A 25,925-nucleotide genomic window follows, 5' to 3' on the forward strand; every position below is an offset into this window, starting at 1 on the left:
CTACATTCCTTTGGCTGTAGAGAATTAATAGAATTTATTAGGCTGGATAAAGACTTTCCAAATACGAAAGAATATCAGTAAAACTCAGAACAGGCTAACTTCCAATTGCATCACTGCTCATAAAAATAAATTAGTTGAAATAAGCTGCTGCACTAGTGATTAAAACAGTTAGCCTATTTGCCCTCCTGGCCATATTAACCATTTTCAGTGATTGCAGCAGTTAAAAATAAATGCAGAAAAGGGCATTTCTGAATAATCGGGAACTAGTATTGCAAAGTCAGTGGCTTAAGTTCAGCAAATTGGATCTGAAATTTGGGTGATGCCATCATGTAGAAAACTAAAAAGGTCAAAACACTGGGACTATATATAACTAAATCAAGAAATCCCTTTGTTAGAAAAAAAATGCTTCTCAAGTGGAATAGACGTTCTTACATAGTAGAAGGACACCTTTAAAAGAGCTTAGTTAGAGTACCCTTTTTATTTTTTGCTTTGCCTTCAACAGATATTTATACATACATCAATTTATACATACATCAAAGACACTTCCTCCTGATGGCAAGCTCTGTGGTTTTCACTACAAAATTAGAAATCTTATACTTCAGCCTACCCCAAGCCCTGGACTTGCAATGGGATCTCCAACTACTCTGACTTTAGGTTCTCTTGATAGATTAAGGCACAGATTGTTTTTCTCAGTAATAGCTATGGTTTATTATTCACGTTTCCTGGAGAACTCATCTGTGGGAGAACAAATGGACAATATAGTTGGCAATTAGAAAGAAAGACAAGCAGCACTGAATAAATGACATGGAAGCTCTTTAATCAGATTAAGCCAAAGATTCTGGAAATTTAGTCTCACACAGAGGTGCTCTGTAGCAAAGACCCTGGCTGAACAACTATGGGTATATTTACATCAGATATAATTTGGCATGCTAAGGATAGTAAAGCAAAGAAGTTGGCACTTAGGTCACTTAGGTCTTTCGCACCTGTACAAAAATTCACTATGCTCTGGGTCTGCAGGCAGTCAGCAGAAGGGAAACAGTAAACCTCCAGTTTCTTAGTCAGCATGGTTTTCATTACTTTACCTTAAGGGGTGGAACTCGGGGTTCTTCTCTGAGTGGCTGATCTTTATCAGATGGACTTGTTGATGAAGCACTACGATTAGGCTGATCATCATCTATCCTAGCTCTCTTCTCTTTGCAGATTCCAAAACTGTGCTGTTCTGCTGTTTTCCTCTTTGGGATCTCTGGGTCTCTGCTTTCATTCCTCACTTCAGGTGATTTTGTGGTTTCTAATGATTTGGAGGAATGTGAACTCTCTAGGCGGCTTTGCGTACCGCCTGTTAGCTTATGAGACTTACTTCTGCACACTTCGGAGAATGAAGATTTATCTAGAGATGAGGTATATAGCTTTTCATGTTGCTTTGATGGAAACAGTTCAATATTTTTGCCTGTTGATCCTTCTGGTAAAACAGCTACCTCTGAAGGCAAGAGAGTCCCCTTCTTGTCACCTCGTTGCTGAATACTGTGATTTTTAATTTTGATCACCTCTGGAGGGGAGGAGTGTTCTGGGATGGAAGCAATGTAGGATTTCTCAATTTCAGAATGTGACTTACATGGCTGATGACAAAGGTTTTTGTTTTGGGGCTCTTCCAGTGCTGAAGTATCAGGTATAATTGTTAGTGGACCCACTTTCAAATTTTCAGGTGCACTCTGAAGTTGCTTTGGTTGAACAACAAGATTCTCTTCTTGAACCACCTTAGGAATGGTACAGCTTTCTTCTTTTAAGGTAGGGAGTGACTCTTCTGACAGACATGGTGATTTCCTTTGTTGCAAAATAAGTCTTTCGTTGCTTGGGGAATTTGAAATGGGAGATGTTTCTGATGGAAGAGGCAAACTATTTGCCACAGATGTTTCAGAAGTCAGAAGGACAGAAGATACTGAAGATGTTTCTGATGTTATAGGTAAATCAGACATTGGAGATGTTTCTGATGTTAAAGGTAAATTAGAAACTGGCGACGCCTCTAATGTTAAAGGTAAATTTGACATCAGAGATGCTTCTGAGGTTACAGGTGAGGTGGACATTGGAGAGATTTCTGACATTAAAGATGTATGCAAGTTCTCATCAGTGGCCTTTTGCTGAATATCACCATCAGTGTTTTCAGTACTGGACACTTCAGATGAACAAGCTGTTTCAAGAGATGCTGGGGTACAGGGTTCCTCTGAAGTTGACTGAGTATCTCCTCCAGGAGATGTAATACAAACACATGGTCCTTCTGGACTTCCAGAGGAAAAGGAAGTCTCAGAAATACAAGCATTCTCAGATGACTGTTCCTCAGGGTCACTTTGAAGCTCCATATCCACTGCAATGCCCCCACCAGTGAACAAAGAACCCTCCAGAGCAGCATTTTGCATTTCTGGAGCAATTAGCTCTTTTGCAGAATCAGAATCCTTCTCTACTGTATCACTGACAGAATTTGTGGATGAAGCTGATCGTGCTGGTGATACACAATCCTCCAGCTGATCTATCACAACAGACATCTCCTCCTGAGGGCATTCTGACTTCAACTCCACTTTCATTTCAATGTGAGATGCAGTATCAGTTACATCATTCATCATGACACAGGACTCAGCGTTGTCTGGAAGCTGCACTGCCTCTGTTTCTTCATTTGTTCCAGATGGACTTTCTGACTCCTCAGAAAACTCCTGTTCTGTTTTATAGTTCTCCTCCTGGCATTCACAAATACTAGTCTCAACCTCTTCAGCAATCTCCTCCTGAATTATTGATTCCTCAGGTATCAGTATATCCTCTGTCTCTGCCACTAGATTCTTGACAGGAACCTGCTCCATATCACAAAGAGATGGACCGTTATCTTTTTCTGGTAGTGCTGGAGTTTTAGTGTCTTTTTGTTCATGTTCCTCAAAGGTTGCTTGCTTAGAAGGACCAGGTGTGCCAGAAGATCCACACAAAGAATTGCTGTCATCTTCATTGTTGTTCTGCACTGTAGTGAGTTTCAAAGATTCCCCTCTTGACATTCCCAATCTGAAACAAACAAACAAACAAATTTATTAAAAAAGGTTTTTTCATCAAAGATATGGTAAAGAAGTAGAATCTCCTTTCTCAGTCATGCCTTCCATTTACAAAAAAAAGGGCACACTATTCAGTTTAAAATAGTGGTTTGGCTAAGTGGTGGCTGACTAATTTCTACAGTTGTAGATATGGCTTTATATATTTTGGAAAATGAATTACCCAGCTTGCCTTAGTAGTGTTAAAAACTTAAATATTTTAAAAATAAATAATCTATTCCTTGTTATTTAACTATTTGGCACTTCAACAAAAAAATAATAAAAAAAAAAAGCCACAAAAAACCGCGAGTTACATAGATTCACAACTACTCATATATATATATATATATATATATATGTATATATATATATATATATATATATATATATATATATCAGCCCAACACTGCAATTCTAACACTGCCAACAATGAAGAGGAAATGCATAACTGTGCCTTCATAAGTCAGTAACAGTTCTAAAGGAAATTCATTTCTTCCTCCTCTACCTGCATTTAGGGTCAACACAACCAGCACTATGGCTTAAATGCTGTGTGAAAATGAAAAAGCTGCATCTAAAACCAAGACAACAAACGAGGCATTTCAGTTTTGCAATTCTACAATCATTTCACATTTATCATGAAAATCAAAATCATTCTGCTTCAGTCTCATTTTACTAGTCAAGCGATCAGCTGACAGCTTGTGTGTTTCTGCTCCATTCTTTCAGCAAACTAAATATTCATTTAGGATAAAAATTATTTCTAAATAAACATTTCTGTGTATATGCTCTTCAATTGATTTCACTGTAATTAACAATAACATTCCTAAGGAGATAAAAGATATTTATAATGAATGCATTCATTTTCAAGGATGAAATGCAAAAAACTGCATTCCTTTGTATACTTGTCTTCTGAAGATTCACTTACCTTTGTTCCTGAAAACACAGTTTTAATAGATATTTATTGCTTCAACAGAAAGAAAAATCAAAACAAAAGAAAAGTCAATGGCGGAAAAAAAGTGGTTATTTTTAAAAACGTTTGGTCTTTGACATCCTCATTTCCTGCTATGGACAGCAGAGCAGGTCTTCAAGCACCTTTAGTGAGATCTTCCAAATAAATTTTGTGCTTGAGTGATTCCACAACAGTAGAAAATACACAAAAGTTTCGTTGGAGGACTTAAAAAGTTGTCATGGTCTTAATGATCTTAAAATCTAATCAAGAGGAGTTTGATCTCTGTTCTCAGTTTAATCACAAAACAAAGTAAGTGAATAACAAGATGGCAGTAAGCGAGCGTGAAAGATACTCAGATATTACAGAAGAAGGAGAACATACCAATGGGCAGCCAGTGGGAACAGAGATTACAAAGGCCCACGTATATGGGAGAACAGAAAAAGTATGTAAAAAGATGCAATCTGTGATTATGCTTTTAAAAAATACTGATCGGATGCATTATTCACACTGACAGGTGTAAAGAAGAAAATCCACAGCCTGGAACTGGTACGTAAAAAAGCACTCCCAAGGTTGTTATTAATATTGCCTACTGCTAGTCAGTTAATAGGCACAAAGTCTCCCTGTGCCATCAATGTGCTGAGGGAGGATCCTCCAGAGAGTAATTCAGAACAGCTATTTTACATTCCCCATATTGAATGCATTTCTGAGATATGTCTCTCTTGTATATAGACTATAGGTTCCCTATACAGTTTAAGCTTAGATTTTAAGTTTAGGTGAGTAAAGTTTAGTTTACCTGGGTATACGTGAATAAATTCCTTTTCTTGTGCAAATAAGAAAAAGTTATCTCAGGAAAATAAAGAGGGGAAAATATAGTGCATTACAGAAAACGGAGCCACTGTTATATTTTCTCTGGCTAGCTTACATCATGGAAGATATTGCATGATATTTGTATTTATGGAATGAAAAAACAGCAAAGGAATGAAATACACAATAAAGGTCAATGCAACTGCCACATGGGCACTGCACAAATATATACACTCAAGTAATATATTAAAAAGGAGGAAGTGTAGAAAAATAAGAGTGTAGGATTAAGTTCAGCAGAACACATACTGAATCTCAATCAGTTTTTCAATTTTATGCAGAACTGCAAATATCACTATTTTGAAAAAGATATCGCCATGAAGGAAAAAATACTTTCAAAAGAAGAAGGCTCAAGGTCAGGATGTTTAAGGCAATCCCAGATTGCAAGATAAACAGCTGATCTGTCATTCTCCTTAGAGAAACAGACATTGAAACTTTGCAAAAGAGCAGAGAAATACAAGAACAGCAGTAAACAGCCATCAGTGAAAAGTGCTGATAAGTACAGGATTCAATTGATAAAGGCAGACAGTTATCAAATGGTAAAAGACACAAACAGCTACTCAAGAATATACTAATGCTGATACTCTAGTGTTGCGATTAGTAGTACTAGAGAAAATTAAAGAAAATTAATGAAGGATTATATCAGCAATAAAATTCAGAAGTCTGCCCAAAATGAAACCTTTGATTTAGTGAGCTGACAGTGCCAATCCTGACACGTATCACACTCAAGACTGGGAAAGGAAATAATATATTGAGACAATAGAACATAACCCTTGTAGTCCTAGGGGCATAAGCCAGAAGAATACAAATTTCTGGCAACACATATCAGCTGATCCTAGATAAATGACTGCAGAATGAAGTTTCTGTGTTTTAAATTAAGTCCAGAAGAGGAAAAAGAACGACATGAGAAAATGGAAAATGAACATAAATTGATAAAGTGAACTACAACTGGTAGTCCCATGCCCAGCTGCCTGGGCAGAGAGAGAAACACAAAAAATATAATGCACATAGCCTACATGAAAGAAGCACTCTAAGCCACTGAATGCCACATAAAAATGTTTTCCAAAACTCTGCATATATTAATGATTCTTCTCTAGGTATGAGGTGAAACTTTAATAAGTTATGGAATATTTAATGATCAAATTAGCTGAAGTCAGAGCAAGATTGCAGATTGGTTGGAAAGCAAGTTAGAAAGAGAGATGACAAATCTGGGAAATTGCTCAGGAAGTTTTCAAAATCTGCTACTTCAGATGAATCAACACGACTGAAAATATATGAAGCCCAATCATCTTCAAACCAAGTTTAAAAAAAATAACTAAGTCAAAAAAAGGCAAGGGAAACAGCAGGAAAAGTTACCAGAGAGACAGTAAATAATGGGAAGAATAATTACTACAGGCCAAGCAGTAAAGCAGTAGAAGCTGCCTACATATTAACCAAGAAGAAGGATGAGAGTCAAATAATGTATGTTAGAGAAAGAGCAGGAGGAAACACATTCAACACTCTAGTAAGCAATGGAAATTATGTGTGATATGACATTTTGCATAACAATGCTGATGTCAGGAACTTATCTTCCAAATGACACATATTACTGCAGACTAAGTAATTATCTGCCAACCATTACAGTGTCCAGCATTCAGCTAGCACAGCAGGACTGATGGCTCTGTAAAATTCAGAGTATCATTCTCTGTGCATACGACAGTCATTTGTGTCTTGTCTTCACAACAGTCTTCAAATAGAGCTTTGCTCTTACTAAACTTCTAGTTGTGGAAGGTCCTTTGTTAATACATTACACAGCCTTTTCCTTCATAAGGAGATGGTAACTGTGTTGTCTTGATACACATAATGAAAAGCCCTTACTAAAAACCTAATAAATACTTTCTGATGCTACAGGAATCAATAAATCGAGGTCTCAAAACTTGTAAGTAAAAAATGAAGCACTTGACAATAACAAAGCATTGCTAAGACCTTAGAATCTCCATTATTTTTAAAGATAACATTGTGTAGTAGTATTCACACTTCGAGGAAGCACCTAGAAAGGACTGAAAAATAAAATATTAAAATGTATCTGTCCATTTCCTGCCTTGTTTTCACCACATTTCCCAATATCCCAAAGCACTGGATTGAGAAGTAGCAGTGTTACTGCAGAAACATTTCAGTTAATGCCTTATCTTTAAGTCAACCACTCATATTTGGGTTTTCCAGTGTCTCAGATTTCTTAAGCAAAAAGCATCTAATAACAAAACTAAGAAATCTCATGTGATGTTTCTTTTGGCTACTATGTGTAATTCATAAATTCCATTTACTCATATATGAAAATAAGAAAATAGTAACTTCTAATTAATTGTTTTATAATGATGAAGATTTTTAATATGTATTTTTAAAAATTGAAGTCTGATTTAAAAGGTGGACAGATTAACTTTTTAAAAACAAATTTCAAAAGGAAGATTTTACAATTTTTAAGAGATGTGAATCTCTTTGAAATTCTGATTCTTAAAACAGAATTAAGGATTAAGCGTCACACTTCTGCAGAATGCCATCTCTGCTTCAGTCAAATCATGCTGACTCTGCGCAGTGGAACACCTGGAGCAATATCATCTAATTCATTTTAGCCAATTATGGGCATCTATTTATCCTTTGCATCTCACTTCTAAAATTAGACTAGTTGTCATTTTTATATGACTCTATCCAGTATCTCTTCCGCTGTACAGTCTGTGTGAAAGGCCATCTCTGTCAAACACTAAGAACTACTTGATTCAAAAAATGACAACTAGCTTAGAAAAAAATGAAGGAAAAAAACCACAAAGAAATATTTCCACTAGTCTTCTAGTCTGAAGAAGCTGTATTTATATTTTGCACTAAGAACAGACCTAATCTCATCTTTTAAAAGATAATTAAAAAATACTCACATGCTTGAGCCTTGTGTCTTAAGCCTTCCTTGAAATGAATTTTTATGGATGAGTTATGAACCTTTAAAAACGCAATTGTAATGCAAGTGCAGATGTGCCACTATAATTCTACCCACAACTTCTTATATCAGGGAATGATGCCTTTGATAACCATTTTATTAAGTTTTACAGCATATAACTGTGCTATGTGAAGCAGAGAATTATATTTTCATTTGCTCCTAAAAGCATTTTTTTCATTTTCTTTTATTTGCTTCAATACTTACTTTTCACCATAAAACCTTTCAAAGAATTTTTCTTTCCAAGGCTCTGTTTTCTTTTCCTTTTCCATCTCCTGTCTGATACGCAACTGCATTTCTGGAGTAAATTCTCCTACAAAACAAATACTAATATTGAATAAAAGTTGTCGATTAGTTTCATGCATAATTATACATTACAGCTACACAGACGATGAACAGTGATTTCTGATCATCCAACAATCTCCAATGAATACACTGAAAAACAAGAGTGTGAAGTAGCAAGACTTGCTTTACCATGTAACTTCACTATCTTGAAACTATATTGGTGGGATTTAGTCACTTGCATTTACATTTCCGAGGTTTGGCAGTGATGAAAATGCGTTGTTGTCTTTTTTCCTTTCTAACAGTCAGTATAAACTGTCACAGGAAGTTGTGATAATGTAGACTAAATTCAAAAAGGAATCAGCAATGTTCATTTTGCTCAGTTACCATTGCATTACTCTTTCCCTTGTTAATGTAATCCTCAAATGGAAAAGTGGTGGCTTTCCTCATGAAAATAATTATTCTTTGGTAAATCTGAGAGCAAATAAAAAGTTACCTTCTGCCAATCGTTGTTTCCACCCTTGTGCTGCATACGCAAAGAATTCATTGTTTAGAGCAGAACTACTGAGGCGCAAAACTCCATCACTTCCCATCTAGAAAATAAGCCAATAACAGCAGAAGATACTGTCAGATAGAGCGTCATCTAAGATTACATAAAAGTGGAATTCCAATGAAGGGAAGCTGGACAGATCAAAAGTGGAAATAACACAGGAAATGATCTGCTACTACTAAAACTTGTTTTTTCATTATAGTTACTGTAAGCACGAGAGGACTAATCCTGCATCAGTGTGCTCTTTTCAGTCGTAATCAGTCTTCACTATTACTGATAATAACTCAGTTTACAGCTGATGTGTTTCAATCACAACTCTCTCTGTCTTGAGCCTAAGATGTCTAGAACTGTGGTGCACAGTCAAAAATCAAGCTCATTAATGCACCTGCGCATCTTCCTGGAATACGGTACGAAACAAATTAAATATAATGACAAAAGAACTTTGCTCTGTTTCTCAGTTTTATGAACATTCATGTTAGCTATTATGCTGTACGGACAGAAGAGTGGATGATGAGTAACCTTAAAAAATAAGTTAGAACAGCTATACACCTAATTTTACAAGCATCAAAACGGTGGAACATTGTAGTTATTTTACTTCTTACATCACATTCATTGATATAAAACCATTGAAGGTATCAATTGTAACATTTCTGGAATAATGTTAAAAAGCAATACAAATATCGATCTTTATCATACAACTTGATGCTTGTTTTCAGTTTCTGCAGATATATATGACTTCTGAAGGAATTCTAGTAAGTAATTGAAGGAATTCTAATAACAGATGAAAGTAAGTAAATAGAACAGATTAGTGGTGGGTCTCATCTCTAGGATAATAGGCAGACTATAAATACAAATTCATACATTTGAGGTAAATAATTGAAAACACCATTTGTAATATAGTACTGAAAAACACCAAATTAACAGCATATTATTGCGTATTTTAGATATGTAATATTCCCCTAACTCATAGCACTTGTTCCAAACCAGAAGCAGAAAGAAGCAAATGTGCCAGAAACACTTCAGGATATTTAGGCATGTTTCTCTCACTGACCATTACCTTTCCCAGATAACGTTGGCCTTGTTTTCAGAACAACCTTTGATAATGTTATCTGAGACAGGCAGCATGGCTCCACTAAGGGCAGATCATGCCTGACCGATCTGGTGGTCTTCCACAATCAAGTGACAGCATGAGTGGACAAAGGCAGAGCAAGTGATGTCACTTACCTGGACTTTTGAAAGGACTTTAATGTGGTCCTATACTGTATCTTAATCTCTAAATTGGAGAGATATGGGTACGAAGGCTGGAATATTTGGTGGATAAAGAATTGGTAGAATTTTCTCATTGCCTAGCTCACATACTGTCCCATAATAGCCTCATATGAGTAAAACAGAAAGATGTGTAGAAGTAAAAATAGAAAGAGGCAACGCAAAAGCCATTTGATTACAGACAGAAAACCGTATGTGTATGTGCCCCTCAGCAGGATACACACCTACAGAGCTGCTGACCGTGATCTCCTGCTGTATCACAAAAATCACAGAATTGTAGGGGTTGGAAGGGATCTCGAGAGACTATCGAGTCCAACCTCCCTGCCAAAGCAGGCTCCCTATATGCCATTGTTTTGCCAACAAGTCATAGGACATCAATTAAGGTGGATAAATAATGCCTCTGTGCTTCACACAGTGTGGGTTGTGGACTGCATTAATTACAGAAGGCTATGACTAAAGATAAAAATGGAGAAAAACTGGAAAGAAAATGCTGAAATGTGCAGCAAAAGCATCAGGAAAATAAAATCTGTGTGATAACAGAGAAAGGACAAGAAGAAAATGCACTTATCAGCAGATTGGTATGACACGTCATTTTCTTTCTACACAACCAATCCTTTTATAGGAAACACTTAAATGTTTTCTAAAAGAATTAATAAATTAAACTGAGATTTTTTGATACTGCTGTCTCCTGCAATTGAACAAATACATCAGAAGTTGGTCAAAATCAGCATTTACACAATTTCCTAAAAAGGTAAGATGAGATATTATAAAGAAAAGAATCAAAAGTTACTAAACAATTTTTTGCTTCCTAAAGAGAGATGCTCAAGCTACCTCAATTTCAACATTAAAGGAGATGAAATACTGACATCCACTCATGTCAGTGTAGATTCTACTCCAAACTTCAATAAACTCAAATTTTCATCCCAAATTCTGACAGTTTTTCACGGAAGGGTAATACAGGCACATTTCTTTATTTAACTTTGTATAACTGCAGGTTACCTCTGGTCTCCCTGAAACCCCACTGCACAGCTAGTGGCAAACTGTGCATTCATATTATGAGTCAGAACAACAAATCGCATAGGAAAGTAATAATTCACATATAATAATTTTCTGCTAAACCAGCAAGATGATGCAACTTATCCTAAGGTCACATAATCATTAGATCTCACGCAAGGATGGAATGGACTGCAAAAGGTGGATGGAGAATAGTGATTTTTAGCAGCAATTCACTTTTAGATTGTATGAAATGAAGCCAAATATCATTAAGCTATTTCACTAGGCTGCATAAATCAAGAGCATTATGAAGATTGCAAAATTAGAATACCATATGAATATAAGAAGAACAGCATTATTATAAGAACAGCTTCATTGTACCTGTGTTTTCGTTAAGGGTGTGAGAGAAGCAAGGTTTATAGAAAGAGATACTGTATATTTCAGTATATTAGCTAATACAATTGCAAAAAGTGCTAAATTTCTGACAGCATCCTACAAGGTGTGAAAAAGACAATGCAAACTCCAAGATAAATATTAGAAAGGTTAATTAGACCACGTAACAGAAAAAGACAGGCTGGAACTTCAGAACTGAAATAAAATGTTGGCAGGGTCACAGGTAAAATGTTGTTAGTTCCTGTAATGTAAGAAAAAGTAATGACGAATAAGTACTTATGGAAGAAAACAGAAACAGAACTATAGGGAAAAAATAATAGCAGAAATGTGAGAGTAAGACTGCAGTGTCTCACCTATGAGCAAATACCCATACAGTTAACTAGCAAATATAGAACAACAGATCATATGGGAACTGCACCTGAAAAAAAGATGCAGGCTGCACTGAAAATATGATGTCAAGGATCAATAGATTAAAAAAAGATAATGAACAAACTTAAAGAGAAGTGGCTGCTGACCTCATGATTGTCATTGCTTTGATGAACTGGCTGTGGAAGAGCTTTACTGAGATCTGTGTTCAGAGCCCCACAGACCTCATGGAAGACTGAAGTAGCTGGAACAGCCAAAACCTAGACAGAAAATCACGTATCATGTAATGATCCAGAAGATGGAAAAGCATTAATTAATTAGAGGAGAAGCTTCCAGTGGTCTACTATAGCACAATATGAAATAATCATTTCAGGTTAAAATGCAATGGAGGAATGTTGAAAGCAACATAATTACATAGGCTTGGTACACATTATTTAGGGCAAAAAGATACCAAATAAATTCAAAAAGGAGAGATTGAGAATTCTAGTCAAACATTAAAGGGCTAAACTTGCAAATCCACCAGGATTTGGAGTCCCCTTAAATCAACACATAAGTTAACAAATTAATGCAAAGCAGACAAAATTTCTTCTTGAAAAAAAAAAAAAAAGCAGGAAATAAGGAGTTGACTGGCCTCAGTGATGTGCTCAGAAATTTGAAATCAAAGAAATCCTGTGCTGAGAATGGAATAGGAAGAATGCACTCAGTTAAAGATCAAGGAAAAGGGATGACAACAAAAAAATCTAAAGGAACTCAACGGCTTTAAGAACTAAAATGAATGAGACAGAAATTTTCAAATTATTTTAAGGAAGCTAGATCCATTACCAAATGAAGAAAAAAAACCAACCACCAACTAAACTAAGTTAATCCTTTAGCTATTTTTGGTTCATTTAAAAAATTCTAAGGGAAAAAAGAAATTAAAAATCTGCAACCAAAAATGGACAAGTTTGAGCAGTCACAGAACTAACAACTGTAAATCTAGTTACTAAAAAAAAGCAAAACACCAAGGAATTAAATGCTTGTCAACAAGAAACAAAGATACTAACATAGATGGTCTGGTTCTTTCCTCAATTGGTTGTGTGAAATGAGGCCAACATTTTTTTTCTGCTCTGTTAAACATGGAAAGACCAAGAGGTATTCTTCCTACAGGATTAATTAACATAGCCTCTGTTGAATTCTTCTCTCATTGAGAATATATTTTCACCTCACTCAAAAAAATTAAGTGAAAGCTAAAATTTTTGAAGCAAAAGGTTGTATTTACTTCTCTATACTCTGACAAGCAGACAGCACAATTAAGCACTAGGTCTAAATTAGAATTTACAGAAATATGCCAAGAGCAGTTCTAAAATACACTATTAAGTTTTATGTTATGTTAAAAATGTTGTCCAACAGAGACATTGTGTTAATGACTTGGAACAACAAACATTTCTTGAAAAATTTATGTTTTATTCTGTTGAAATTTAAATTCTGATTAAGCACAATGGTAAAATTGTGTCTTAAAACTAATATTTCTATGCAGAATTCATAATGGCTTTAATATGTTCCTCTTTTTTATTGAAAGCTAACAAAAAATCACCCAACTAATAAATATATCTGCTAAAACTCAACATCTGTTTGCATTACAAAGCATTAAAAATAAAACACATCAAGGAACTGGGTAATTTTTCTACCAACAGCTACTGCCCATAACATTTCTGCTCTGTATTTGCTACCTATGCTAGACAACACAAAAGACCACTCTCCTCCCTGTAACCTACACTGAAAGACAACATCAGCAGAAATATTTGTAGTGTACAAGATACTCAGTTTTTCCACAGAATCCCAAAATGATAAAACAAATTACTGTCAAATCTGCTAAAAAGTAATTGGAATTTTCAGAACAGATTGCAAGAACAGTGTCAATATGCACAAACTTTTACCAAATGGAGGTCCTCTGAATGCAAACTAGTGTAAACTGGGTGAGTAATTCATGCCACACATCCTAATGACACCTTAGTATGACCTTCAAATGCAGAGAAGGGTATTGTCACCTCTTCTGGTAAAAAAGATAAACCAGTCCCAAGACCAGAGAAAGAAAAGCCAGTGCTCCCAGTGTCCAAGAGATTCACCACCTGAAAAACAGATTCTGAGGAGGGAATGAAGGGGAGTGAGGATAACAATGACATTCTGATGATCTTCAGTAATGAAATCTACCCATTTCACTGATTATTAAACTTTGTTGTCCATCTACCTTTGATCTAAGAATACAGCCAGAAATGACGGTGAGTGGGTCACAAGTGACACGGAGACTGTAAGACTCATCATGGAGTCTATAGATCTACTGATACTTTTATCAGCAGTGACAGATACATACTGGAAATGGTAGAATAGGTGTTATGGACAGAATGGCTTTGGCACCTTCACCCATGAGGTGATATCCAAGAATGTTTAGATATATGGCAATAGGTAAGCAAAGACAGAAAACAGCCCTTACAGAGAAAAGAAACATGCTGTAAAGACATACTGGATAATTCCTCCATATCTTACTGCAGTATTTATATATATGTCACCCAATTATATGAGCAAGAATGACTATTCAAGCCTACTTGTGAGATGCACTTCAAACTAAATCAATGTGGAAGACTGGGAAAAGAAAAAAAAAAACTGAAAGAAAAACATCAACTATTAGATATAAAACACCGCACTGTGAATCACTGTGAAAATTAAGCTTATTTATAGGAGGTTAAAGAAGGAACTAATATGATAACAGTGGTACATTCAGCTCAGCCTCTAACAGTTGAACACTACTGCAAGAATTACAAATGGTATGTAGGAGGACTTGGAAGAAGATTTACTTGACAGTCAACATCTTGACTTGATGGGCAAAATGAAAATCTGGTAATTCATATGACTCATAGTAATATAAAACACTACAGTTTGTTTGGGAAAAAAAGGGAAAATACTAATGACAGTAGAGTTAAAAAGTGTGTTCCAATTAGGCATACTTTCAATAATGCAGAATTACTTGGGAGAATCCCTCAAGAACTCTGTGCAAGCAAAAAAGGGAGTTAGAGAAACCTCACAGTTTTTTAAATAAACAATAGTGACCAAATGCAAATGATCCTGAAAAGGAATAATGGGGACTGTACAATCAGACCACACTGTATTAGTGAAGAACCCACTACTGATCTTACAGCATGCAAGGAATGAAAATAAGGTCCAAGAATACCACAGTAGAATATGTTATAAAGGGCCAAATGAGATGCAGTTGGAACAAACACATCAATCTCTGAAAGAAATAATTCTGTAAGTACATTAGTAGCAAGAACATGATGAAAAAATGTTAGTCCACCATGCAACACAGTGCAAAAACTAGAGGGATACATGAATATAGCTAATGCTCATAACACCTTCTTTGCACTCATCTTTATACCAGATGCTTAAAAGAATAAATACCATCAGCAGAACGGTAACATCTCAGCCTTGAATAAGCAAGGAGCTGAATACTTAATTGTATTCAAATTTGATTGACTTGGTGGACCAGCCTCCTAAATGCCTTGTTGTGAATCTACATCAGAAATGTTAAAAGATAGATTTCAGGATCCATGGAACGCTGAAGAGGGTCTGTGATAATTGTAGAAACATGTAATTTAGCTGTACATATACAGCACACGGGTATCGCCTGAGTATAAAACAAGTGATAAGCATAGCTATTGGCTTACAGACCAATCCAGCTTCAGGACATCTCTGTGGCCAATACAGAGATATCTCACTCTTTTTTGAAATGTCTTAGGGTGTCCTAAAACATTCTTATGGATTTATTCTGGGTGAATATGACACAGAATCTACAGGGGACCTACACTCTTTCGAAGAAGCTTCTTGGTACTAGATTACATCTAATAATCTATGGTAAAGTGCACCCTTGGCTGGTTTGCTGATGAGACCAAACTAAGGTGTGTGGTCAACACACCAGAAGGACTGGATGTCATCTAGAGGGACCTAGACAGGCAGTGGACCAAAGAGAACCTCATGAGGTTTGACAAATCCAAATGGAAGGTCTTGTGCCTGGGTCGAGACAGCATCCCCTACTGATACAAGTTGGGGGACGAAAGGATTGAGCACAGCCCTGCAAAAAAACAAAAAAGACCTGGGGGTACCGCTGCATGGAGAACTGGATGTGACCCAGCAGTGTGCCCTCACAGCCCAGAAAGCCAACCGCATCCTGGCCTGCATCGAAATAAGTGTGGCCAGCAGGGCAAGGGAGGTGATCCTGCCCCTCTGCTCTGTGTTGGTGAGACTTCACCTGGAGTACTGCAACCAGATGTGGAATTCTTAGTACAGGAGAGACATGGACTTGTTGGAGCACATTCAGAGGAGGGCCCCAAAAGTGATCAAAGAAATGGAACATCTCTCCTATGAGGACAAGCTGAGAGAGCTGGGGCTGTTCAGCCTGGAGAAGAGAAGGCTCCGAAGCGACCTTATAGCAGCCTTTCAGTATCTAAAGGGGTGCTAGGAAAGAATTGGACTGACTCTTTAGCAGGGTCTGTTGTGATAGAACAAGGGGAAATGGTTTCAAGCTTAAAGAGGGGAGATTTAGATTAGACATAAAGAATAAGTCTTTTACAGTGAAGGTAGTGAGGTAGTGGAACGGGTTGCCCATAGAGGTGGTAGATGCCAGGAGGCAAGGTGGATCAGGCTCAGGGCAATGTGATCAAGCTGTATTTGCCCCTGTTCATTGCAGGGAAATTGGACTAAATGAATTCTAAGGGTCCCTTCCAACTCTAAGTATTCTATGATTCTATGATACATACAACTCATCTAAATCAGTACAAAAATTTTATGTCTAAGTACCTTGCTTACTCCCTCTCTTTGCAAGATCTGGAGAGTATGTGCAATCTTTAAAGCACAAGATATCAGACTATAAAAAGCTGTCTGGATGTTAATACGAGTTGAGCAACAGCCAACACAGATTTGTCAACAACTGATCATGTCAAGTCAATCACTTTTCTTTCTGACAGCATAAAAGGCCCCACGATAGAAGAGAAATAGCACAAGCTGTGTATCTTGATTTTAACAATGATGCGTCACATGACATTTTCTTAAGGAATTTAGGATATGTAAGTTGCCATTAAGTGGCTCCAGAACTACTCAGAAAACTTTTCTTAGTTAACTACAATTTACTTATTACCAACAAGAAAGGTTTATTGCAGGGATATGATTGAAAAATGGTAGAAATATGCTAATGATGTAAATCTGAGAGGGAGTGAGAGTACACTGAAATTCAGAATTATCTTGACAGATTTTAGAATTACAGTGAAAGCAGTGGGGATAAGAAGGGTATTACAATAGCAGTAAATGCAAAGATCCTCATTATTGTAGAAATACTTAAGCAAAGAAAAACCAAATTGGAGAAACTAAATGGCTATGCCATGCTTTTGTAGAAAAGGATCTGTAGCTTAGGAACACACAGGCTGATCATGAACTGAATATAACTCAACCTTCCTATACAGTTGCAAAGAAGGTGAGCACCACACTGGAAGTTATGAACAAGAGTACTGTGTAAATATGGAAATCAGTTATCCTCCATTTGATGTTACTTACCATCTGACCTGGGGTAAAACATTCAATTTTGACTCTTGCAATTCAAAACTGATATAAACTCCAGAGTAGAGAAATGAGGCCAACCAGAAGCTGAAGGTCCTCAAGCAATAAAGAATGCATTAATAAAGACTGCATCTCAAGAAAGGAAAACAGGAAGATAGGGCACTGTTTGAAGGCTATTGCAACAAAAAGTAACAGGGTTAGAATTCTAAAGATTCAGATTAGACAGAGGAGAAAACTTTCTATTAGTAAAGCTAGTGAAGCATTAGACTTTTATTTGGAAAGGCTGTGAGTTCTCCATCATTGGACAGCCCAAAAATCTTTCAGGCAATATCTATCAAGAAAAATAGACATTGATGATTCTTCCTTGGCATAGAGAAAATGGAATTTTGCTTTATATGCATATTTGCTGTTCTAAGATATCAAAGATGCTAAAGAATTTAAAAAATAAATTAGCAACAGTGTTCTAGTTTACAAAGCTAAAAGGTGGTAAAATTGTCACCTATTACATCAGAACTAAAAAGGAAACCAAAAGCTCTCTTGCATGCATATCTCTTCTGAGCAATTATCAACTTGCTTTGTTAAATGAGGGTGCGTAAATCAATCCTTGCACTGCCTTCAAGACCTCTAGCCTCTTCATGCCCTTCCAACCAAGTCACCGCGGTCTAGTTACTGATCACAGTGAATGATTCGTAAATGAGTCATTTAAACAGAATGACTTTCAGGAACACCAGGATTTCATAAGATAATAGCTTAACTTTGCCTCCATAGTATTTAAAGACTTAGACTGTACTTAATTCCTAAGCATCTCAAGCAGATCTCACAGCATGTAGCATTGTACCTTCCTGGCACTGTTTTCTGGCTCTGCTTGTCTTGCACACTATAGCTACACTTGTCTTTCTCAAACATAAAACCTTCTATCAGTCACTCACATTCATGCTTCATGATAGCTAGGAGCTTTACTCAATCCATCAACAACTCCTTTGCTAGCAGTTGATAGCTGACACATATTAGAAACCAGGTTAAACACTTTCTATTCTTGAGGCCAAGTTAGTTATCCCTGTAGAAAAGAGTTCTCATTAAGCCAGAAAATATCATTGGGAAATAAAAATGCTACTGCAGAAGTAATGCCTCATATTTTATTACATTTGCTCATGAAGTCAGAGATGGATGGATGTCGGTGGTCTGGCAGTAGAGGCTGAACCTTCCTCTCAATATTCCATTATCTTTTGCTGCTGTGAGACAAATGGAAGCAGAGGGGCAGTCTGACAGAATGGTATCTGACATGGAAATGCTTATGAAGCAAAGGTGTCTAACTGAATTCCTCCATGAGGAGAAAATTGAGAAAACCGCACTCACTGACATTCACTGAAGCTTGCTACACATTTATGGAGACCAAACAGTGGATGTGAGCACAGTGAAGCACGGGGTGGTGTGTTTCAGTAATGGCAACAGTTGTGTGAAAGACAACCAATGTTCCCAACAGCCATGCAGATTGGTATGAGCATGTCACACAGGTTCTCTTGTTTATCTCTAGTGAAAATGCATAGCTAATGCTGGTGACTATATTGAAAAACAGACCCAATTCTAGCTACAAAATACTAACAAAGACTGTTATCATGTTTTCTGTATCTGTAGCATTTTTCATGGAAATAAATAGGAGGCATTAATTTTGAAGTGATCTACATTCTTTATAGGTCTCCAGAATAATACTATACACCCATATGCTTTGTATGTAGCAATGTTTTCTAGAAAAGTTGCATTTATTCTATGTAATAATAAAATACGATTTGCTTGTTCAGTACTTTAGCTAATGAGCTAGTATCCAGCTATGTAAAGAAGAAAGCTAAAGCTTTCCCTGTGAAATAATAGTTGGCAGCTACAGAACTGAACTTTAACACATCTGAAAAATACTTTTAAGTGAACTTACACATATTTTTAGCATGGAAATCATTGAGAGAGTTCCTCCATTTTCTATAGAATACTGCTGAGTGTTCCAGTATGCCATTACCTATTTAAAAGTCATTTTTCTACTTAAACAACAAACACCATTCAAAGAGACTGTGATTAATGGAACCAAACTGAATAGATGCTATAGCAGTTGGCAAGTCTGTAATAAAGAATGAGTGTGAATGCACTTGAGTAAGAAAAAGGTAAAAGCAGCTTTAGTTGTCACAGAAAATCTGTAAGATCTGTTAAACAATGGCTGCATTTCTGATGACAGTGTATCTGCTACACAACTCAAGTAAAGACACTAAATTTTTCTGCAGTTAGCAGTATGGGAGTGGTGCCATATGGTAACAACACGAGATAAAATTAGAGGTTCAACTGATCTTGATAATTACAAGGAAAGATCACGAAGCTTTGCAAAAGACACCATAATAGTCAATTACTAGGAAAACATTCAGAAGAAAGATTGCTGTATCTGTTTAGCTTAGGTGGCATATAACTAAAAAAGGGAATTTTTATTTCACATAAATATTTCAGCCCATTTGATGTAAGTGTGCCCATTACTCATATATATCCATCAGCCATCTATTTATATCTGATAAAATCTGCCCAAAAATCAATGCTAACCTCTAATACATAAAACATCTCCGTGGGTCAGTTGCTTACTCTTAAAATACAGCACTTCACTGTTATTAAATTTGTTTCTCTTCATATTTAATCTGAGTCTTGTATACTAAAATGCTCAAATCAGATAATTTTATTTTAAAATTTTTGTACAGTTCATGTAAATTTTGGCATACTTCTCTTTTCATAGCTTTAGAATTGAATTGGCCATTTTTAGTATTCAAAATGATAACTTAAATGACTATATATCTAAATAACAGATATTTCTTTCATGTATCCATGTAGGTTGACCTAACAGATGATTCTGCTGAGTTGTACATAATTGTGACCTCCTTTATAAATCTGATTTAGAAACTATTAATTGAAAAACATATATCATTATTTCCAGTAGAAAACGATGTATGCTTTCCTACACCAAAGCCCTGCTAACACCATTAAATTTCAATGTCTACCTTATAATGCCTCACTATAGAACACCTTGGAATGAGAATATCAGGTTACCTCTGTTAAACCTTGTACTATTAGGAAAAATGGTGAAAAAAAATGAAGACCTCAAGAAGCCTCAGGAAGTATCAGTAGATGAGACAGATAACTCATATTTCACCCAGAACTGACATGAAAACAGTTTGGAACAGAAACAGGAACTATGTAAAGATAACATCAGTGACATTACTAGGTCCCAGAGTATCTGCCCCAACAGAAAAGATGAAGACAGCTGAAGCAAAGTATGAACCTGGCAGTACAATTAAAGTATAATAATACACTTCAAGTTCTCTGACTTCAAAAAGTCAGAAGCCAGGCATAAAATGAGATTTACTAACAAAGGAAAAGCAGAAAACTAAGAAATTGAAGGGCTAGATCAATACTGAGCAATTAATATGCTTTGTTTATAGTACTTCTGGTTTTCCAGATCCAAACATTCATACACAGACAAAACTTAAAATTTTACATCCTGGTAAAAAACAAACAAACAAAACAGGAAATAATGTAACAAAGAATCCAGAAGATTAAAAAGAAATGAGGACTAACCATCTCTCAAGAAGAAATCATGATACACATCAAGTTAAATAAAATTTTCTGACAGAACTGAGATAAAAAAAAATAAGCAGTATTATCATCTATAAAACCATGCATGGAATTAAGTGAGTTGGGTGAGATCTTTAGAGGTCATCTAGCTTTCCAAGTCATTCCACTTCTAGCAGCTTTCTTAGGTACTGTCCACATGAGGTTGGAATGTTTCTAAGAGGAATGCTCCCACAGCCTCCCTGGACAACCTCTTCCAATACTTAACCAATTGTGAAAACGTTGTTCAATCAGAATTTCCCAACTTCTACCTTATGTCCATTGCCGCTAATGCTATCACTGTGTACTTCCGAGTTCTATCTTCTCTACAGTCTACCATTAGCTAGCTGCAGAATGCGGTTTTCTGTGTGAACAAATGCACCTTGCCTGTGCTCTAGCCCTTTAACCATCTTGGCAGCCCTCCACTGGACTTGCTTTTATAGGTCAATGCCTTTTTAGACAGAAGGGCTATCAATAATTACTTGTCCTGATCTGCTGGCCAGGTTCCTGCTCATACAGCTCAGGTTACTGCAAGCTCATATTACTGCCAGGATGCACTGCTGTTTCATATACAACTTGCTCGTCTATCAAGACACCCAGGTTCCTTTGGCCTCCCTTGAAGATGGGTGCAACATTTTCATACTCCAGTCACTGGGGACCTTTGCTATCTCCATGACCTTTCAAAGATGTTGGGGCAAGATTTCTACACTCAGTGACCTTCAGCTTAAACAAGTTCTACCTTCTGTGTTTCAGTCTCCAGTCCTGTCAACTTCTCCCTTCAGGTATTTACACACATTGATGAGATACCCCTGAGCCTATCTTTCTCCAGGCTAAACAGGCCCAGCTCTATCAGCCTCTCAGTCATCTCAATGGCCTTGCACTTGAATTTTCCAGTAGCTACATGTCTCTTTTATCCTGAGGAGCCCAGAACTGGACATAGTATTCTAGGTGTGGCCTTATCAGGGTTGAGATATATCACTTGGTCTAACAAACTCCCACTCCCATCACTGTCATCCATGCCACTGGCCTCTCCTCTGATCCTGCTCCACAAGCTCTCAATCAGACTGTAATCTATCCCATAAAAGAGTTCCATTACGTATATACTGCTCCTTTCCATAGGGGGGCAACCAATCCTCTTGTTTTCCCTGTCTGTTTTTCCTGAAGAGAACCAAACTTTCATAAATGGTTTGATATATCTAAAAAAAGAGAGAAAAACACATGCAGAGAAAGGCACAGTACCGTAATGACAATGAGAAGAAAAGAAAAAGTGGGGGAGAGAATAAGTAGTAGAAAAGTTACCGATTACCAAGTTGAAGACGAAATGCTGTTTTCAGGTCTTGAGGACACAGATGGTAGAAATGTGAAAGAAGTAATACAGTTAGAAGATACAGAACATTAAAAAAACACATCAGGACTTGCCAAAAACGCAGACACAAAAAGATAGCAACTGTTTCTTTGCCTGAAGATAAGGAACTCTTAGAGGCTCATCTCAAACACAACAATACATGCACACATTTGCTCACAGCACTATGACTTCGTAGAAAAATCATTCTTTCAATCTCCATGTACTTAAAGCCAAAAACAATGGAAGAGATTTTGAGTTTAAAGTAGGGATATGGGAGTATACGAAAACTACTTTTGAGAAGATGCAATTATCATGGTCCTTTTGCTGTTCCGACCACAAAATACAAAAGCTGAGAAATACAATAAGACAAATATATCCAACACAAAGGAATACAGCAGACAGCAATAGATCTGACTTACAAGTTGCTCCCAGATCAACAGACTCAGTCATGCCAGCTTCATATTTTAGACAGGTAATATGGGAAAACACTTGCTTATACTAAGCCTCTCAACTCATTGCAATTCTCATGCAATACAACTCAAGCGCTACTGTTTGCTCTGTGTAATCTCTTTTCCACACATCCCACTTTTCAGAAGCAGAGTATACCCTGACGCAGAATAAGGCTAAATTTTATTTAGCTCTCATTATGTGATTATTAATTCTTCTAAGTAAAACTCTGTAATTCCAAACTGACCACCAGCATAGCACAGTTTGTCCTGGAATGCAAATACAAAGACAGATTCCAAAGATAGATAGTGAAAGTAATTCTAAATATTACTTCTGTCCTTTAAAAAACAACTAGACTAAACTTAGAAGTAAAATACCTGAAGATGAAACAAGAAAACATCTACTATCATAGGAATAATTGCTTCAGACAACAAGATGAGAGAAGGAAGAAGAGTCTTTTAAAGAAAGAAACAAAGACATTTTCAATCTTCACTAAAGCAGGAAATATGTCAAGTAAGACTGGAAGAATTGCAAACATATGTTTTCAAAATGAAATGTGACTTGCTAATTTAGACCTTGTCTAGATCAAGAAGACAAATGGGATAGCTATATTCATTCCAATACACTGTAGTGTCAAAAACGACAATACAATGCAATCTGGTTGGGCTCAGATGCGAGAAATTAAATGAAAAATTTAAGGAGAATAATGAATCTGGGAAAATGAAAAGATAAGGAAAGTTTCAAAATGAAGTAAAAAATAAATAAAATATAAGGAAAATCAGAATACATAGCCAATAGTACTTTCTAAATGCATTAAAATTACATACTTCATACAGTTACCAACCCCAAGCATGTCAGAACATGTAACAAACTGCAAATATTTATAAAGGTAGAAGAGATATGTAAATGTGGAAAAAAAGTAAAAAAACCAAACATATGCAAGCTGTGATCAAGGCAAACATGCAACTTTTTCCAAGAACAAGTTTTAGAGAAAGTAAGAAATCATGAAATTATCTAATAATGTTTATATGCTGGGGAAGGTACAGAAAAAGCAATATATAGGCCAGTATCTACTCATCAAGCTTTTGATAAAAATAAACGACATACACCTCTGGCTCAGAGAAACAGGAGGTGAGGGGATGCTACACGCAAACATCTAAAATTAGTCTGTTGTTCTGATGAGTATTATAACTGAAAATGGTGCATCCTACCCCTTTTCTTTTGTAGTCATAATAAAATATTGTCTGCCAATGGGGGGAAAAAAAAAGACTTTCTGTTCTTTAAACAAGAGAGAGCAAGCTAAAGAAAACTGAATTGGAACAGTTTGCAGACAAAAAACACTCTCACTAACTGGGAAAAAAGCAATCTCTTTTACCCTTTTTCTTTAAGCAAGGAAAATATAGTAAATAGAGATACTGAAAGGGAGAGAGAGAGGAAGGGAGAGAGGGAAGAACAAAGAGAAGAAGGAAAGGGGAGAGAAGAGAATAAGTGAAGATAAAAAGAAGGACAGTGACTGCAGCAGAAGCACAGATGGATCACTTCTGTTTGCTCTCCTTTCCAGTGCACTCCATCTACGACTCTTCTGTAAGTCTCTAGGAGGCATATTCTGTTCTCCGCATTAACTCCAGTGCAGCCCTACAGTGGCAACGCTGGAGGCACCACAGACCAACTCTTACCTTTTATTAGCATTTTGCAAGGAAAGAACAGTTGAAACAGTATATGTTTCATTAATGCAATGCACCCTTAATAGCCACATAATTTGAAGCATGCTAGTCCCTTCTGTCTATATATGTTACCATTTATGTCCACATATTAGTTACACTCTCATAATAAAGCTCCAAGCACAGTCTTTTAAAAAAGGGATTTGTGTAAATACTCCCTCACTGGAGGAGAGTGGTTTTGTCAATTATTTTCTCTTTTTAAAGTACCACTATTCTATAAATATAAACAGAGCTGGAATTGCACAAAACATCCACTTTTTTAGCACTGAAACCTATATAAAACTTGGAGAGAAGGAGAGGGGAACAAAAGCTTCACTAGTTCAAATATGGAGAAATAACATGAGCCCGGGGCTCTCACAAACCAGAAGAACCTGAGGAAAAAGATATTGCGGAGAAAGCCACGCCTCCTGGACCTTAAGCTTCCAGCTGGCATGGAACCACTGCTGGGCCCTAAGTAGCTATTCTGAGTTGAGCACTGTATCAGACAAATGTAACTGCTGACACTGCTGCACTAGGTATTTGTGAAGGTGAGAAATTCTGCAAGTGTGAAAAGAGCTTGCAGAAATGAAAGAATTTCAACAACGTGGATGCAGGATGGCAAAAAAACCCACAGTGCTCCAGTTTACACTTCTGAAATATGGTGACCAAACCTACAGAAAAAAACAAACAAACGTGAGAATCAAAAATGTGAACTTCTAGGTACGTAGAAGTGCTGATACTGAGGAGGACCTGAGAGGATGACTGCAAACAAGAGAGCAAGCATTCCATTACAGCCTCCATCAGAACAGCCACATCAGACTGCAATTACAGTGAGCCCTGCTGGGCTGCACTAGGGAGGCTAAAAGAATATTCCTGCAAGCTAAAGCCAACAGCGATTTTAAATTAAAATCCTTCAGTCTTCATTTCGTGTAAAGTTTGTTGTTAATATATGAATGTGAAATGTGCAGACTTATCCATACAGCTGTGTTCGGGGAAAAAAAATAAAAAAAGAAAATGAATTAACAGGCAGCGTAAGGACAGAGGAAACAGCTGGGGAAGTAACTTTCTGAACAGTGATGCTCTCTAGCACAGCTCTGAAATTGGAGCCCTAGAACCTTACTGAAAAGGCAGTGCGTGTGCTTTGAAGTTTCTCCATCCATCGAGTCCATAAGAGAGCTATATTAAAACTACCCTACAAAGTTGTGCAAATAAAGCAGATTACAATAACACGGTACTATCCACATTAACCAATAAAACCAAAGAAAAAATGTCACAGAGAAATGTGGCAGAAAATGACCTTAAATTACTACACACACAGGGGTATCAATTTAACAGCTTTTTAAATACACTAATGTGCAGAAGGTAAGTAACATTTCACCCTCTCCCTCAACATTCTCCTCTGAACTGAGTGCTTTTGTTATAACCCTAAAACAATTTCACTGTAGAACTCAGACATGTACAGGAACATAATAATAAATATTTGAAAGCTAGTGAGTTTTCTGATGATAGAGAATTGAAAAGGACAGCTAAAAGGTTGTG

General features: G+C 36.6%; 1 protein-coding gene across 1 annotated transcript in view; it reads right to left on the minus strand.

Moving 5' to 3' along the window:
- Nucleotides 1-25,925, minus strand: part of ASXL3 (ASXL transcriptional regulator 3) — an 82,926-nt gene that overhangs the window by 10,351 nt on the left and 46,650 nt on the right. The window contains exons 8-10 of the mRNA XM_048940596.1: nucleotides 8,610-8,706; nucleotides 8,039-8,144; nucleotides 1,083-3,039 (exon numbers count right to left, since the gene is read on the minus strand). Coding sequence (XP_048796553.1) covers nucleotides 1,083-3,039; nucleotides 8,039-8,144; nucleotides 8,610-8,706 — 2,160 coding nt within the window. The remainder of the gene's footprint in view (nucleotides 1-1,082; nucleotides 3,040-8,038; nucleotides 8,145-8,609; nucleotides 8,707-25,925) is intronic.

This window comes from Lagopus muta, chromosome 3 (genome assembly GCF_023343835.1).
Source record: "Lagopus muta isolate bLagMut1 chromosome 3, bLagMut1 primary, whole genome shotgun sequence".
In the NCBI taxonomy this organism is placed as follows: domain Eukaryota; kingdom Metazoa; phylum Chordata; class Aves; order Galliformes; family Phasianidae; genus Lagopus; species Lagopus muta.